Source organism: Hemicordylus capensis, chromosome 1 (assembly GCF_027244095.1).
Source record: "Hemicordylus capensis ecotype Gifberg chromosome 1, rHemCap1.1.pri, whole genome shotgun sequence".
NCBI classification, from domain to species: Eukaryota; Metazoa; Chordata; class Lepidosauria; order Squamata; family Cordylidae; genus Hemicordylus; species Hemicordylus capensis.
This window is the reverse complement of record NC_069657.1, coordinates 124,601,440-124,617,820: the sequence shown is the minus strand read 5'-3', so window position 1 is coordinate 124,617,820 and position 16,381 is coordinate 124,601,440. Positions and strand designations below refer to the sequence as shown.

At 43.9% G+C, this 16,381-nt stretch overlaps 1 protein-coding gene across 1 annotated transcript in view; it reads right to left on the bottom strand.

Annotated features, from left to right (window-relative positions):
* Positions 1–418: 418 nt before the first annotated feature.
* OTOG (otogelin) overlaps positions 419–16,381 on the bottom strand; it is a 174,866-nt gene continuing 158,903 nt past the window's right edge. The window contains exons 50-54 of the mRNA XM_053245590.1: positions 15,982–16,086; positions 12,738–12,857; positions 10,568–10,613; positions 3,285–3,364; positions 419–2,676 (exon numbers count right to left, since the gene is read on the bottom strand). Coding sequence (XP_053101565.1) covers positions 2,476–2,676; positions 3,285–3,364; positions 10,568–10,613; positions 12,738–12,857; positions 15,982–16,086 — 552 coding nt within the window. The 3' untranslated portion in view covers positions 419–2,475. The remainder of the gene's footprint in view (positions 2,677–3,284; positions 3,365–10,567; positions 10,614–12,737; positions 12,858–15,981; positions 16,087–16,381) is intronic.

The following is a 16,381-nucleotide window of genomic DNA, read 5'->3' as shown; positions in this document are numbered from 1 at the left end:
GATTGTCTGCAGCACTGTGCTGGCAAAAATGGCTGCTGGGAGCAGCAACCAACGAGAACTGTCGAGAGCATGGTCAGCGAGAGGAGTGCTGTCGCACTGCCACAGGCTGCCTCTTCACTGCTCGCTAGGGATGTGCACGGAACCAGTGATGGCTGGTTCGATGACAGGGGGGTTACGTTTAAGGAGCAGGGAGGGTGCTCTTATCTCCCTCCACCACGTTTTCCCCGTTGGCACTGTGCTTAAAAACAGCCCTGTGGGATGGCAGCAAAGCTCCTTGCTGCCCCAGTTGCATTGGACCAGAAGCACCTGGTGCACGTGTGGGCGTGCAACATGCGCAGCGTGCACATGCGCACCAGGAACTTCTGGTCTGATGCACACCGGGGCAGCAAGGAGGTATGCTGCTGTCCTGCAGGGCTGTTTTTAAGCGCAGTGCTGGCATGGAAAATGTGGCGGGGGGGTAAGAACACCTCCCTGCTCCTTAAAGGTAAGCCCCCACCACCACTGAACTGGCTAAATCGCTGGACCTTCAAACCAGTTCAGAGGTCCATAAAAGGGCTTCTGAACCAGTTTCTGCACACCCCTACTGCTTGCTTTGTGCATAGTGGGATATGGGAGGACTTCCTCCTCTCAATCCCACATTGGGAGTCTGCTACCATGTTGGTCATATGGGCATGTGAGTGGCAGAGCCCAGAAGAGGCTCTGGTGGTCTGGAGGAAAATAGATAGGATCCTGCCTTCCCACCCAGCCCACTTTGTTTGTGGGACTGCCCTGCCCTTACCATTTCTTCACTACACTGTGCAATTTTATGCATGTCTACTTGGAAATGATTCCCGGTGAATTCACTGGGCTCTCTACCAAGTAAATGTGTTTAGGATTGTTGCTTTAGAGATGTTTTGCTTTTTGGAAATTTGGAAAGAAACATTCTTGAGTTTCAAAAGCAGCCTACAATGCAGTAAAGTGAAGTTGCTGTTTCTGGGGTGGGGGAGACCAAAAACTCAAAGCCACCAATGCATACAGAGTTAGTTGTGTCATTCTTTAGATTGTGGCCACTGGCTGACATCCTGACTAATGAGGATGCAGTGACTTATGAACCGCAGCATGCATGGGGGAGTGATCTAAGTTTATCTCCCCTGCCTCTTGAAGTGTACTGTGCCTTCCAAAAATAGATCTCTGAGGGTCGCACAGCTCAGGTTGCACAGAGAACTTCCAGAGGGAGGAAAGATCAGCAAAATGGCCCCTCCTGCCACACAGCAGTAATGAGGAAGTCTCCGGCTGCATCAAGAGCAGCGTCTCTGTGTGTCCTCGCTTCACTTGTCAGGATGTCAGCTGCTATATTTAAGAAACAAGCAAAAGTCAGAATTACACTAGGATACTACAGGGGAAGGCAAAAGAGCTAAAGTGCATTCATTTGACAGGAAGGGGAAATATCTTCTCACATGATCAGCTGGCATATTTGTTTAATTGCTCCTCCTGTTTTTTTAAGATAGATAACTCTGTTTCTAAATTTAAATTAGATAACTTCAAATTGTAGGATGAGCTACGTTTCCTAGAAAATATGCTTTCATGTAACTCCATAAAAATACTTTAGAAAATCATATTTCATACCAGGGAATATGTGGATATATACAGTTGCCAATATTGAAAATATTTCCCTGATGAACATGCCTAAAATTATATCTTTTGCCTTCATTTGCAATATCAGTGTGATTTATACTGAACAGCTTGAATATCATTCTGATAGTTTTCCTTCATAGGCATCAAACATGTATGCATTCACTACTGCAAGATGCAAGCTTTTTTCCAAGACCTGCTGCAAGATATTCAAGAAATTATACCACTGACAACATTTTAAAGTAAGTGGTGGTGTGGTTGACACAGAATGAATCAGACACAGAAATCAGTACTAAACTATCTGTCTTTCAAAGGCAACCCCTTTCTCTTTGGAAGTTGGCACATACCACAAAAACCTAACTTTATGAAATTTAATTTTAAGAAGGCCCCCACAGTCTTGCAAATATTTTAATTATTATGTAACAATAGATTATGAAGGTGTAGTAATGCAAATTATCTATAAGAACACATGGATAGCCGCATTTACTCCAGCCAGATGGTAAGAGCTACATGCATCTGCATTTGGTGTGCATAGCTAATGGATGCACATTTGGGTGCCGATGTTGATATAGATGGTGATGCCATCCAGCCAAATGTACTAGCTGGATACATGCTTAGTTACATATAGGAATGCACATCCCCACCTGAGGCCTGTGATTTGTGCTCTAAGAATTCACCTCTTAACACAGCGGTCCAGAACACAATGGAGGTTATGCTGATTTCTTTTTGGAAAAACTGCTTCTTTTTGTAAATGCAAGTAACTGTGTTTTCAAAGGATGAGATATCAATAATTTGTTTTACAATTCTGGGAATAAAATTAATTCCCTTCAAATATGTTGAACTCACTGACTTTTTAGCATTGTTTCATGACCACTGGCAAGAACAGTCTGTGGGTTCTTGAATGGTGTAGCTGACCCAGGTTGAGTTGCCACTGCAATATAGCTGCACACTGCGTCTGTGCAGCCCAAGTTCCCTGCAACATTTGCAGAACCTCGCATATGTATTGATGTTATAATTATATATGCTTGCAGAAGGACATTTTCCATCACAGGAAACAATGTTTACCTGGAAAAAAGCACAAAACGTGGTTGGTTGGTTTTTTAAAGAGTAAATAAGAATAGCGAAATAAATTAATTAATCACTTCCAACCAGGAATAAGGCAAAACCGTATAAGCAACGACATTTCAGAGAGCAGGCACACCAGCATAGGGACTAGTGCTGTGTGGCAGCAGAGGTTAGGCACACCTGTGGACTATTGCTCTGGATATCAGCCAATTTTATCCAGACCAATAGTCCACAGGTGCTCCTAACCTCTGCCGCCACACAGCACTAGTCCCTATGCTGGTGTGCCTGCTCTCTTAGATGTGGTTGCTTTTGCACCCTTGCACAAGAGTGCAAATATTTTTTGGCCGTGTTCCAGAAGTGCTCAGTTGGAGTGGCAATGCATTACTTGATCCTCAGCAATGTTTTTCATTCTAACAGAGCACTTCTGCACACAGGTGAGATTTGAAAAATTTGCACTCTTGCATGCAGCACCAAAGTGCTCACACCTTGGAGAGTGGGTGCACCAGAATGAGGGTGAACGCTGCATGGTGATGGATGTTAAGAGCACTTGCAGACTTCTGTTCTGGATGTCGGCCACAATAATGGGGCACTGCTGCTTCTTTACTTACTGGTGTGTTGCTTCGACAGTCATTCTTGCGTATTGTCATCCTAACAGTCACTTTTTTACAAAATTTTCCATCTTCCTTGCCTGCAAAGAATGAGTTGATTGGAAAACATAAGCTCCTGGTTTTTATACATAAACAGAAAAGATCATGTAAGCATACAACAGATAAAATGATAAAACTATGAGAAAAGTCTGGATAAAACCAAGTAGTAACCATTCATTTCATTATGTTTCTGACTTCTCAAGATGTAAAAAACACCACATAGTTTAACTACAGTGGTGACCACTCTAAAAAAGATTTATGCAACTAAAACCTTTAAGCGAGATCATCAAAAGGCTGCACTATTACTTGGCATTTAAACAGTGGAACTTGTACCTAGCAGTGGCTCAGTTCAATTGGCTGCTTGAGGCAAAGTGCAACATGCCACCTTGCTGGCCTTGCCTCCTGGGCTGAAGCCTGCTGCTGCCCTTCCTTCTTTCCTCTTGCCTTGCCCCTGACGCTGCCCCTCTCCCTCTTATTGTGTCAGCAGGCTCTGGCCCAGGGAGTGAGGCTGGCAAAGTATGCGGCGGGGGGCGGGGGCTGGCTGATGAGGGCCAGTGAGCAGGCAAGTGGGATGCTGCCTGCAGAGACAGCCCTCCAGCACCACTCTAGGGTGCACCTGCTCCCTGAGGGTCTTGTTTCACTTTGCCTCATTATAGAGTTGCCCCTGCCTGTACCAAAAGTGGTGGGAGGGCAACTGTCTAAAATCCATTTTCCAAAGGGACAGGAAACTTAATTCCTAATACATTTATGTAAAAGCTCTATTGATTTTAAGTGTTTTAAAAGTAGTTTAATGGTGGTTCAGTCTACAAGTCTCTTAGTCCAGAACAGCCTTTGAATGAGACCCTTCAAACACAGCTACAGTGGAATCACTTCCCCATGGAAAACCTCACTATACAGTGGGATCACTTCCCTTATACAGGTTGCATCAATGCATGGGCTGCATGCAGTAATGCAACCAGCTGCCTTGAGAACTACAGTTGGAAAGACAAATAAATAATAACAAACCATGTAGACAGGGACAATTGCATGAGTATTGAAACCAGTTGGCAACTGCCAAAAAGGAGGACGGCAATTGAATGGGAAAGACCCATGTAGTTGATGCTACCCACGTGATCCTGTCATTCATACCCAGCCTCCTGCTGAGTGAAATCACACTATCAGGAAGTGGCTCCCATATGGCTGGGTGTGAAGGAACCTGGCTCTATAAAATGTCAATGTTTCTACTGGACAGAATATGGTTGTACTTGCTTCCTCGTGTGTATGCAGATATCAGATTATTATTTTTGGTAATGTTTTATAATTGATGAGAATATTTAGATCAGGGCTATTCAATGTCAACCCTCTGGCTGTTTTTGGACTACAGCTCCCATAATCCCTAGTCACAGTGGCCAATAGTCCGGGCTTATGGGAGTTGTAGGCCAACATCTACAGGAGGGCCACAGTTAAGTAGACCTGGTTTAGATATTTATTCAGCATTTACCATTGAACGCAGTTCTGTACACATAAGGCATACTATATGTAGAGAAGTGTTACTTGAAGAGCAAGCTTTAACAAGCAAAGAAATTAGTTTTGATTTTCTATGGCACTATGGAAATTACTGAAATTAGCAAACAAAATCATGCAGCAGACTAAATCTATACAGATGCTTACTACCAACAGTACATTGTTGGCTAACAACAATGCACTGCCCGTACAGTGCAAAATGAAAAGATATGTGAGCAAATCTGAAAAGTAAGCAGTTAATACTATAATGCAGCTTCAATCAAACAGATTTTGTTATCAGAGGGCGTGACGCTCCTATGAGGGAGTACATTGTTGGAAATCAACAATGGTTCTGGCTGGTTTGTTCCTACTGATTTCCAAGAAAATGTACCTGTGTTACAGTTAGCACTAGGTGTAGGAATGACTGGACTAACAGGGAATGGAAACAACAATGATATCCCAGAACCTAGTAAGAATATTGCATATTGAACACATTATACATGACACAAAGATGTCCTATAACCATAAGAACATAGGAGGCCTGCTGGATCAGACCAAAATCCCATCTAGTCCAGCATCCTGTTACTCACAGTGGCCAGCCAGATGCCTCTGGGAAGGCTTGAAGCTGGACATCTAGGCAAATAGCCCTCTCCTGCCTTTCCTTCCCATAAACCCTTATTCAGATGCATACTGCTTCTGAACCTAGAGACAGCATACAGTCATTATGACTACTAGTCATTGATACACTTGTCCTTTGTGAATTTGCCTGATCCTCTTTTAGAGCCATCTAGGCTAGTGGACATCACCATATCTTGTATCATTCCATAAATGAATTGCTCTGTAAATAAGTATTTCCTTTGTCCTGAGTCTCCTGCCAATCCCTTTCATTGGATGATTGGGCTCTAGTGAAAGAGGACAACAATGTTCTCTCTATCCATTTTCTTGACATCATGGATAATTTTATAAACCTCTTATCATATCCCTCTTCATCACCTTTTTTTCTGATCTAAAAAGCCCCAAATACATTGGCCTTTGCTCATATGGGAACTGCTCCAGGTCTGAACAGTTTGGCTGACCTTTTCTACACCTTGCCTAGCTCTTCAATATCCTTTGAGTGATGTAGTAAGACTTCTCTGTGGCTGCCCCGGGGCTCTGGAATGCACTCCCTGTTAAAATCAGAGTTTCTTCATCTCTGGCTGTTTTGAAAAAGTCCCTTAAGATGCACCTGTTTTATCAGGCTTTTAATTAATTTTAATTGATTTTATATCATAATTGTTTTAATCATTTTATCACACACAGACACAGACAGTTCCAGATTAAAGCACTGCAGATGCTTGGGTGGGGTGGGGTGATTTTTGCCACTCTTCCCTTTCTTATGAAGCAATCTGTGCTGCCTGAATATATGACCCTGGGGGCTGTGCAACCTTCAGAGGCATATTTTCAGGGGCAACACAGGGGGAAATTGACACACACACACCATGCTGGTGCTCGAACTGCTTTAGTCTGGAATGCAACAGATTGCACATGCACTTCCTTTGTTGCACATGCACTTTGGTAGGCTGGATGTCAGCCAGAATTCCAAGTATGTCAGCATCACAGATTTGTGTAAGGGTATTAAGATATTAGCAGTTTTCTTTCTGATTCCTAGTTGGCCGAAGTATGGAATTTGCCTTTTTCACAGCCACCACACATTTACATTGAGCTGTCCCCACCACAACTCCAAGATCTTTTCTGGTTAGTCAACTTCAGTTCAGTATTCAACATCTGATGACCAACCTAATCTATCAGCAAAGAGCCCTGATTTCTAAAAATATCTCCTGGGTGCACAGCATTCATATATTTTATTTGCTTTTCTCAAAGGAAATCCTCAACGAATGTGACCAGTTTTACTATGCCCTCTATAGATGACACAATTCATCTATGGAATAAAACAAAACATGATCATAGTAAAATTTGTAAGAGAGCTAAACTCTTTGGTGATATTTCAGATGTAGAAAAAATGTTATAAGAACTGACACTATGATACTCTTTCTTATGTACAGTATATTTTAAAAAATTTGTCACACTCAAGGAATAGCAACAAATTTTAACAACAAAAATGCTAAAAGAGAACTTAAAATTATTAATAGTAGCATAACAATTAGCTAGATTTACATATTCAATAAACTCACCCTAATTAGTATAATGACAGTTTTTTTAAACATTAAGCAACATTAAACATAGAGCAACATTAACCATTCAAGGACTACACTAAAATATGCACACTAATAGTGTTGTTTGATATCTGTTATTTCATGTGCTGTTTCATAATTAAACTGTATCCAGTGCAATTTATAATTTAGCTCCCCCACCGCCCGCCGTTGTACATTTTAAGCAAATTGTGGTTTTTGATGCTATATCTTGCTTTAATAGGACATTTTTGTTCACTGAGTTCTTTCTCCATAAATTGTACAAGGGAATGTCTTATTATTTCTTATGTTTGTATCCCACTTTTTCTCCAGGGAGCTCAGAGTGGCATACATGGGCGTGATTTCATTTTATCCTCACATCAACTCTGCCAGGTAGGTAGGCTGAGAGAAAATGCACAAGGCCATCCTGTGAGTCCATAGTCTTCGTGGGCAAAGTCCAACAATTTAATTATTTACAGAATGGTCACAACCAGCAAAGATGTGGGCATGCTTGCATCTACTCATTTTAATGGGCTTAAGCATTCCCAGTGTGTACTGGATTGTGAACTAGATGTGCAGCTGTGCAATTGAGAAGTTAGGAGTTACAGGAGTTCCATTGTGCTGTGCTCCCTGTACCACCATTATGATTTTCTATTTCTTATTTATCTCATAAGCACTAATTAGTTTATAAGTGTTCAGTGTTCATTACTGTAGCAGCAGCATGAAGGCTGTAAATAATACATCTTCTGTTAAAAGGAATAAAGTGTAAACTTCAGACAATATAAAAGCAAAAGAAATTGTTCTAGTAAGAACTAATCTGCCTACTCTCCTTTCAATATCTCTACAACTGGACTAAATTTGGTTCAAATTGAGGTCCACAATGATCTCTTGCTCATCAAATGTTCACGCATCTGCCATCTTGGATCAGGGTAGATGACATCATTACAAACGACACCATGGAAGTGTCCCTGTGTGTCACTCACTACAACTGTACCTAATTTGGTCCAACCTGATAGTTCTCAGGTTAGTGCAGTTGCACCTCAAAGGTTCTACCGTATTGGACTGGGGTGGATAACATCATCACAAACTATGGCATTCAGGTTTCCCCATGTGCTTCTACAACTGTAGCAAATTTGGTTCAAATAGGTTAGGCAGTTCACAAGTTAGCCTAATAATGTTCACGCATCCACCACCTTGAATTGGGGTGGATGACATCATCACAAACAACGCCACTGAGGTGTTCCTGTGTGTCACTCACTACAACTGTACCTCATTTGGTTCAAATCAGTTCGAAAGTCCACAAGTTAGCCCATGTGCGTCTCTCAAATGTTCAAGCGTCCATCATCTTGAACTGGGGTGAATGACATCATCACAAACTATACCATTGGGGCAGCCCTATGTGTCCCTACAGCTGTAGCAAATTTGGTTCAAATCGATTAGGCAGTTCACAAGTTAGCCCATTTGTGTCTCAAAAGTTTATCCATCCACCATCTTGAATTGGGGTGGATCACAAACTATTGCATTGAGGTATCCCTATGTTGTTGGGATAGGCAACAGCTGCAGCCAGTGGCAGGTTTAGGCATGGACCACGGGGCGGGAGTCTGTGGCCTCATGCCTCCTGGGGAGCCTCCCCAGAGCTCCAATGTCCCACGGCTGCTGCTGCCAAGCTCCTGCTGCTATTTCCCCTTCCCCGCTGCTACTCGCCTGCTCCAGTCCACTCCATTCACACTACCCCCGCCAGCAGCAGCAGCAGCAGCAACGGGTGCAGGCGGGCCTCCTAGGCCTACAGACCGGCTTCCTCGGGGCTGCAGACTGGCCTCCTCTGTCTGAGCACATGTGCAGTAGGAGTTATGGGGTGTCAAATCCCGTGGGACGTTACACTCCATAACTCCTACTGCACACACACACAGAGAGACAGAGAAGGCCAGTCTGCAGGCCCAAGGAAGCCAGTCTGCAGGCTGAGGAGGCCCTCCTGCGCCCGCTGCCACTGCTGCTGGGGGGTGAGTGGAGTGGAGTGGAGCAGGCAAGTGGCGGCGAAGGGAAAATAGTGGCGGGGGCTGGGCAGCAGATTAGAGGTATAAAAATAAATTAATTAAGGGTGGCCTCCAAAGCCCTTCAGCTTCAGGTCCGGGTGCCAAAAATACCTAGGTGTGCCCCTGGCTGCAGCCTAACCTACTGTGTATAGTTTGTATGTAATCTGCTATGAAGCCAGAGGTGGCACTGTAGCTTCCTCAGTACTGGTTGTGCTAAGCTAGGAGTTTCTGTTATCTTTCCTGTTCCTGTTCCTGTGTGCAAGTCATCAAGTTCTATACTGATCTTTACATTTGTCTCACAAATAATGTTATCTTAAACCTTGTACTGGTGTTTGTTCTGATAAACATGTGGACAGCTCATATCCTGCAACAAATGTGTCCCTATAAATGTACACGTTTTGGTTCATATTGATCCAGGCATTGCGAAGCTGTTGGGGGGGTGGGAACACACACGGAAGCATGGAATGCCAGGTGATCTCATAAGCCTACTGGAAAGTAGGCTAATAATACTTAAAATCACAGGGAATCAAAAATGCATTAACAGTATTTCAATACTTGCTCCATCCCTCCTCAATTGGATGTGAGGAATGATTTGTATGAATGGCAGAAATGTTCTAGCCACAGATTCAACCCCTGCCTGCAGAAATAACTAGTGGGTGTCATTCTGACCATGATACAGATGGTGGTAACCTTTAGATCTAGTTTCAGTAGTATTAGCAACAGTGGACAATTGTATCACTTCAGTCACAATCTACTACAGCAAGAAACATGACTTGGGGCCAAACTACATGTTATGAGAATGGTCCACTATTGAATCTCATGATATATTTTCCTTGTCCAAAAAATAGCTCCAGGGAGGCATTTGCACTGAGGAATTAGTGCAGAGGGAAAGGGCCAATCTTCCCCCCTCTGTGTCATGGCATCAATCCAAATCGCCTCCCCTCCTGGGCTGCATTTAGGACAATATAGCAGGAAATCCAGTCATAGATCTCCCACATAATAGATTGTTTGATCCTTATACATGGATCCTAAGCACGTTACTTGGAAGTAAAGCTGGTCTTGTGGTAGCAAGCATGACTTATCCTCTTAGCTAAGCAGGGTCCACCCTGGTTGCATATGAATGGGAGACTAGAAGTGTGAGCACTGTAAGATATTCTCCGCAGGGGATGGAGCCACTCTGGGAAGAGCAGAAGGTTCCAAGTTCCCTCTCTGGCATTTCCAAGATAGGGCTGAGAGAGATTCCTGCCTGCAACCTTGAAGAAGTGGCTGCCAGTCTGTGAAGACAACACTGAGCTAGATAGACCAATGGTCTGACTCAGTATATGGCAGCTTCCTATGTTCCTAAATGCAACTTCATTCCCTGTAAATGAAGTTAGGATCAGAATGTTACTTCAATCATCACCACTTGGAAGACAGAGCTTTTTTACTGCTATAATTATTATTAGTGCTAGCATCAATGTTTACAGTGATTTAAGACCACTATGATTTTAGAAGGCAACCAGTGCCCAAAAGATCTCTCTAGCATGTACACATGTACTGACTGATATCAGTCATCACTTACATGTTTTGCAGCATCCTTCTAGGAATGGTACAATATATCCTCCAACCTGAATATGTACAGGGGGAAAAACAGACCATCATTCACTAGTGCTAAATCACAGGTTCTAGTGCTATAAGAGAAGAGCACCAAGCCCAGCTGTTCTATTGAGGAACTTACAGTAATTTAAAATATAATATAGAGAGTGGCTTACATGTCCTGCAGTGTAACGCTGGTGCCCACCCATGCCACTGCAGGGCTTTAAAACACACAGTGACGCTGCTATGCAAGTGGACAGTACTGGGATTCCTGATGTGCATGAATACACGTTGCATGTGACTTCCATTGTGAATAATGGAAGTCATGTGCAACATGCTATCATGCAAGAGTCAGCAGTCCCGGTACTGTCTTCTCACGTAGCAATGTTGCTGTGTGTTTTGGAGCCCCACTGCTGCGCAGGCAGGTCTGGCACCACCTGCATTGTGCTGCAGTATGTATAAGCCAGTTTCAATAGACAGATGAAAATATATACATCTAACAGGGATGGGGGGGGATCAAATCAGGATCAATGCCACCTAATTTTCACAACAGAAGGTAGGACTTGAAACTAGGAGTTTCAGAGTGTTTCGTGTACATCCCCAGGGGCAGACAGCGAGTGCTTTAAGAGGAGGAAAGGAGACTGTGGATGCCGAGTGATCAGGCACATCATGCTGACCACTCAAGATGGCATCCACACATGCTCAGATGACATTTCCATGAAGATGACGCCCTGCGCTCTGCGGAGAGCAGCACTGCAGCAGAGTGTTTAACCCCAACAGCGCCACACTGGGGTGGCAGGGGGTGACAGAGGGGCCATAGAGGAGGAGGTAAGGCCTGCTTTCCTCCTCTTAATGTGCTCCCTCACCCCTGCCAAAACAATTTGGTGGGGGAAGCTCGAAGCATTTTGGCACCTCGATATAGAGGCAGTGAAATGCTTCGTGCACATCCTAACCTGAACTTTGCTTTTGGGTAACATAAAGTACAATCCTCTGAGAACTTTGCCTGCACAAACCACACTAAACTCAGTGACAAAGATACAGTATTGCTTTCATTCCTTGTGACTGGTTTTGTGAAGGATAAGTTACCAAGACATTTTGCTCACAATCCTCAGCACATGTTTTCACACCTGGTAAATAAATAAGCAGACACAGCGTTCATTGTAGAGATCATTTTACCTTTTACTGTTCTGTTGATCATTGCCATCATGTTGTGAGCAGACTGGCCCCCACCACCAGTGATAGTCAAGAATGCAGAAAGACACAAAGCCCTAGTCAGACATTATGCCTCTACACACGATCTGTGTGTACAGCTGAGAGGGGGTTTACGAGGAGGGCGGGTTTGACCTGCTATCCCCACAGACAAGCAGGGAGCCCTCCCTTGGCGGCCCGATTGGCCGCCCAGACAATTACTGGCTCCATCACGGAGCCGGTTTGGGGTTTTGGCTCCTTGCCTTGGGAGTCCCATGAGGCACCGCGTGAGTGCGCTGTGCATTTTGGGGAGCTCCCTGACTTCGGGAGGCTACTCGTGAGTCGTCATGGTGTGGAGCCGCACCACAGCGACATATGATCATTTAAGCCACTTTTCAGGTGCTTTTGCACATGAACAGCAGGAAATGGGCTTGGCTCCCTTAGCGCGGTTCCTGCTGCTCATGAGAATAGCTTCATTAGGTTGTACTGTGTAAAGGTGTCTGTACACATGTATATGTCTTTGTGTAAATAGCTGTGCATTTTACAAGTGAACCTGGATACAGGATCCCTGAAATGCAGGGTGTCCTACTGTATGTGCATTGAATGTAAATGTTTGAATAACTGTACATTCATTCAGAACTGTCTGTGTACACTATACACAGTTTACATCTGTGATGAACACAACATGTGAATAGGGCTATAGAGATTTAAACATATGATGCTGGCAATTTACATGGTAAGTAGCATTAGCTGTTACATCCAGGAAAGGGACAATTAAATAACAGCTTTAGCTGTTACATCCAGGAAAAAGGAGAATTTGCCACTGGGAGGCAACCCATTCCCCATGAAGAGTCTAATTTGTTTTCTCAACCTCAGCTTTATCACTTTTATGATGCTTCTTGTTGCAATAACTGAGGAAATAAAATGAAACCTATGGAAATCGTATGAAAAATGGATGAAGCACTGACCTTCACACACTCTGTTTCATTAAAAGGTGGACAGCTGATGGAAGATGTAATTAGAATGGGTCCAACTGGTGTGTTCATGCAGTCATATCTGACACAATTAGAAACCCAGCTGGTACCAGGCTGTTTAAATATTTAAAATAATCATTAGCATTCTTCTGAAGCAAAGTCGGGGTATATTTACAGTTAAAGAGCTGCAACAGCCCATTCTTCCACTATATTCCATCATACTTGGACATCACTGTTCCCTCTAAGGCCTGCACATGTGCGTGCGCTCACAAGTTTCTGGATGTCTGCACAGACATTGCCTTGATACTGCCACCCAGAGCACAGAGATGAAAAAAATTAGAGGCACCACTGTTGGACATCTGTAATTTTATCATGCTTTTTTGTTAAACTTCCCATATAGTGATTTTTTCAAGTAGAAAACTTCAACTTAAAAAAAACCACAACCTTGTCTATTTGGCCCCCAAGATCAGCACTCGCCTTCCACCAATGAGCCATATTTGATCATTTTTGTTCTCACTAGGTGGCTGATGTATAGCAAATATGCATAGATGAGGCCTCTTCAATGGTTGCAGACAGCTCCTGTACAAAACCGAAAAACCCAGTTCAGCTTGAGTTGAACCACACTTAAGCCCAACCGGATCTGGTCCGGTTTTGTTTACATCAAGCCATGCCCCAGTTTGGCTCGAGTCCAAACTGGTTCAGGCCTGGCTTGAGAGGGGCGGGGGGGGGGTCAATTTAAAAAAAATTGCTTACTGCCACCATCGGCCTCGGGGGTACTGCTGTGGCCACAGTTTTTAAAAAAAACAAGGGGTGCCATGGCACCCTGAAATTACAATTTTTGTGCAGAGCCCACAGCAAGAATGGAGGCAACGACCTGAAGGGATAGCCCAGGATAGCCCAGTGTTTCTTGGTTTGCACATCAGTGCTTTTGCGCAAAAGCACAGTTGTGCAAGCAAATAAATGTTGGGCTATCCCTTCAAATAACCTCCACGTGCATGTGCGGAGACCATTTAAAGGATAGCCCGATTCTGGTGTTAGCACTGAGCAACCAGCTGGGCAAGGGGAGGGATGGTGGGCTGGGTAACTGCTGCCTCCCCCCCACACACACACTGCGGCACACTCTGCAGTTACCACTCTAATGAGCGGTTCATGGGCGCCTCCATGCCTCTTCTTTTTGGAAAGAGTGGCCAAAAGTAGTCATGACCTGGCCATGCAAATGGCCAAGGCGCATGCACGGCAGCCTCCAAAATGGCCTCCACCAGCACAGAAAGGGCAAAAATGGGTCAAAACAGCCATTTGTAGACCGGGTGAAGGCTGGCGGTGGGGTGGGATGGGGAACTGTTAGAGACCCCCCACAGCCATGGCAGAACCCCATGAGGCCGCCAGAGATAAGTTTTAAAAAAACATTTTTTAAACTTGCAGAATCCCCAAACTAGCATTAAGCGGGTCTGGGGGGTGGGTTCGGCTCGAGGGCAAGCCCTGGAACCGAGCAGGCTCAATGTCAAACCAGCTCATGATTCAGCCGGTTTGCACATCACTACAGGTATCTTAGCCACCTAAGTGGCAGTGGGGAAGCAACGTGCCTAGAGAGCAGGAGGCTGTTGGTTTGAATCCCCACTGGTGTGTTTCCCAGACTATGGGGAAATCCTATATTGGGCAGCAGCAATACAGGAAGGTGCTGAAAGGCATCATCTCATACTGCGCAGGAGAAGGCAAAGGTAAACCACTCCTGTATTCTACCAACAAAACCACATGGCTCTGTGCTTGCCAGGAGTTGACAACACCAGGAGTTGACACCAACCCGATGGCACAACCTTTCCTTTAGACAGGTATCTTATATCATACCAAGAAGTGCCATCACACATATGACCATCTTAAGCTGTCTTATACTGAGTCAGACCATTGATTCATCTAGGTCAGTACTGTCTACACTTAGAGGCAGTGGTTCTCTGTGGTACAGAGAGTGCTGAACCAAATCCCAATTCTATCACTCCTTTTGGAAGCAATAAAAACTGGAGGAGGAAGCTTTTGTCAGGTTTTTTTTGGGGGGGAGGAACTGATGAAAAGTTTGAGGCACAGCTTACTTTACTTGCTTTTATGGAAATGTCATGCCTCTGCAGGAAGCAGCAGTATTTAAATTGCTATTGCTTTTTCTGGTGACCAACTCCTTCTATCACCATGTTTTCCTCAGATGTGTCCTAGGAATGTCACATCATTCTCACAGTGCATGTCTGGAATGCGGGGGGTGGGGGGGGAGGCTGCCATTTTGTTCCTGAAATGCATAGGGATGACATGGCACCACATCATTCCTGGGTGCATACCAGGAGCTGGCTGCTCTGAAGAGTAGCAGTAAGTTCCAGCTTTGCTGCCATCCACAGAGGTGAGGCATTTAGTGCGAAAACAAGTAAGGTAAGCTTCCCCTGTCTCCTGAAACTGTTGGAAATTGTCATGACCTTCCCCTGAAGATCATCCTATTCATCCTACCTCCAAACCTCCCCAATACATCAAAATTCACTGAATACGTATTTGGGGATCAGTACTAGTTTCAAACCTAGGTCTTTCCCAGCCCTACCTAGAGATTTCAGGGATTGTTTTTATTATTATTTAAAATATCTATATATGCTTCTCAACAGGTTTTTTTTAATCAAAATGGTTTACTTTGAGAAAGTAAACACAAGGTAGTTCCCCGAAAAGAAGAAATGAAAAGAAAAGACTATGCTGACTGAATATGACATTTGCTTTGTCTGCTGCTAAATATAAGAGAATCACCACCTGAGAGGTGCCTCCTTGCCCAGTTAGTAGGCATTGAACTTGGGACCTTCTGAATTCAAAGCTTGTGCTTTATCACTAAGCTATGCCCCTGCCCAAAGGAGGTCAGGCCAGGAATGTATACCTTTGTTTCTTGAATACTGCTCTATTTCATATTGCTGGTCTTAGGGCTATCCTTAGGGCAGGGGAAGCAGGGTGACCACCTGGGTCCCACTCTTCTTGTTGCCATTAAAATTAACTAGAAGGGAGCCCCCACACTGACTGATTTGCGCCAGGCCCCACACCTCACCAGGGCTTTCTGATGACACCTCTGGCTGGTCTTATTTTGATATAATTTCATTGCTACAATAACACTGAAGTCTTCAAGTGCAAGTTCCTTTGTCTGAAAGTAGAAACTGAACTACTTAATTAGCTAATTAGGGTTCTCCCCCCCACCATCTGCTCCAGAAACCTCTATGTACTGGTTTACCTTAAAATGTGAAACTGTTCCATTGCTGAAACTGTGAACACAAGACACATTCTTGCATTTTCCACAGCAAGTTGCTAAATCTTTTGGAGGTTCATATTCTTGGTTCTGCAAAAAAATCAAGAATGTTAATTTTAAGTCAAAAATTCAAAACTACAACAATGTGTACTCATATGATGACATTATGCTGCATATAGAGTGTAATAATAAGTTTAGTACTATTGTCTTAAATGTGCTATTTATTTCTAGGAGACCAGTGTCTCACTTGGGCTTTGAACTCACCTGGGTTCAAATTGCTGCTCATCTATGAAATCGGATGATCAGTTTTTAGTCCAAGATTCACGTAGCACAATTACAAATTCACTGTACACAAGCTGGACATCTTCCCTCAAAATTGCAGTTT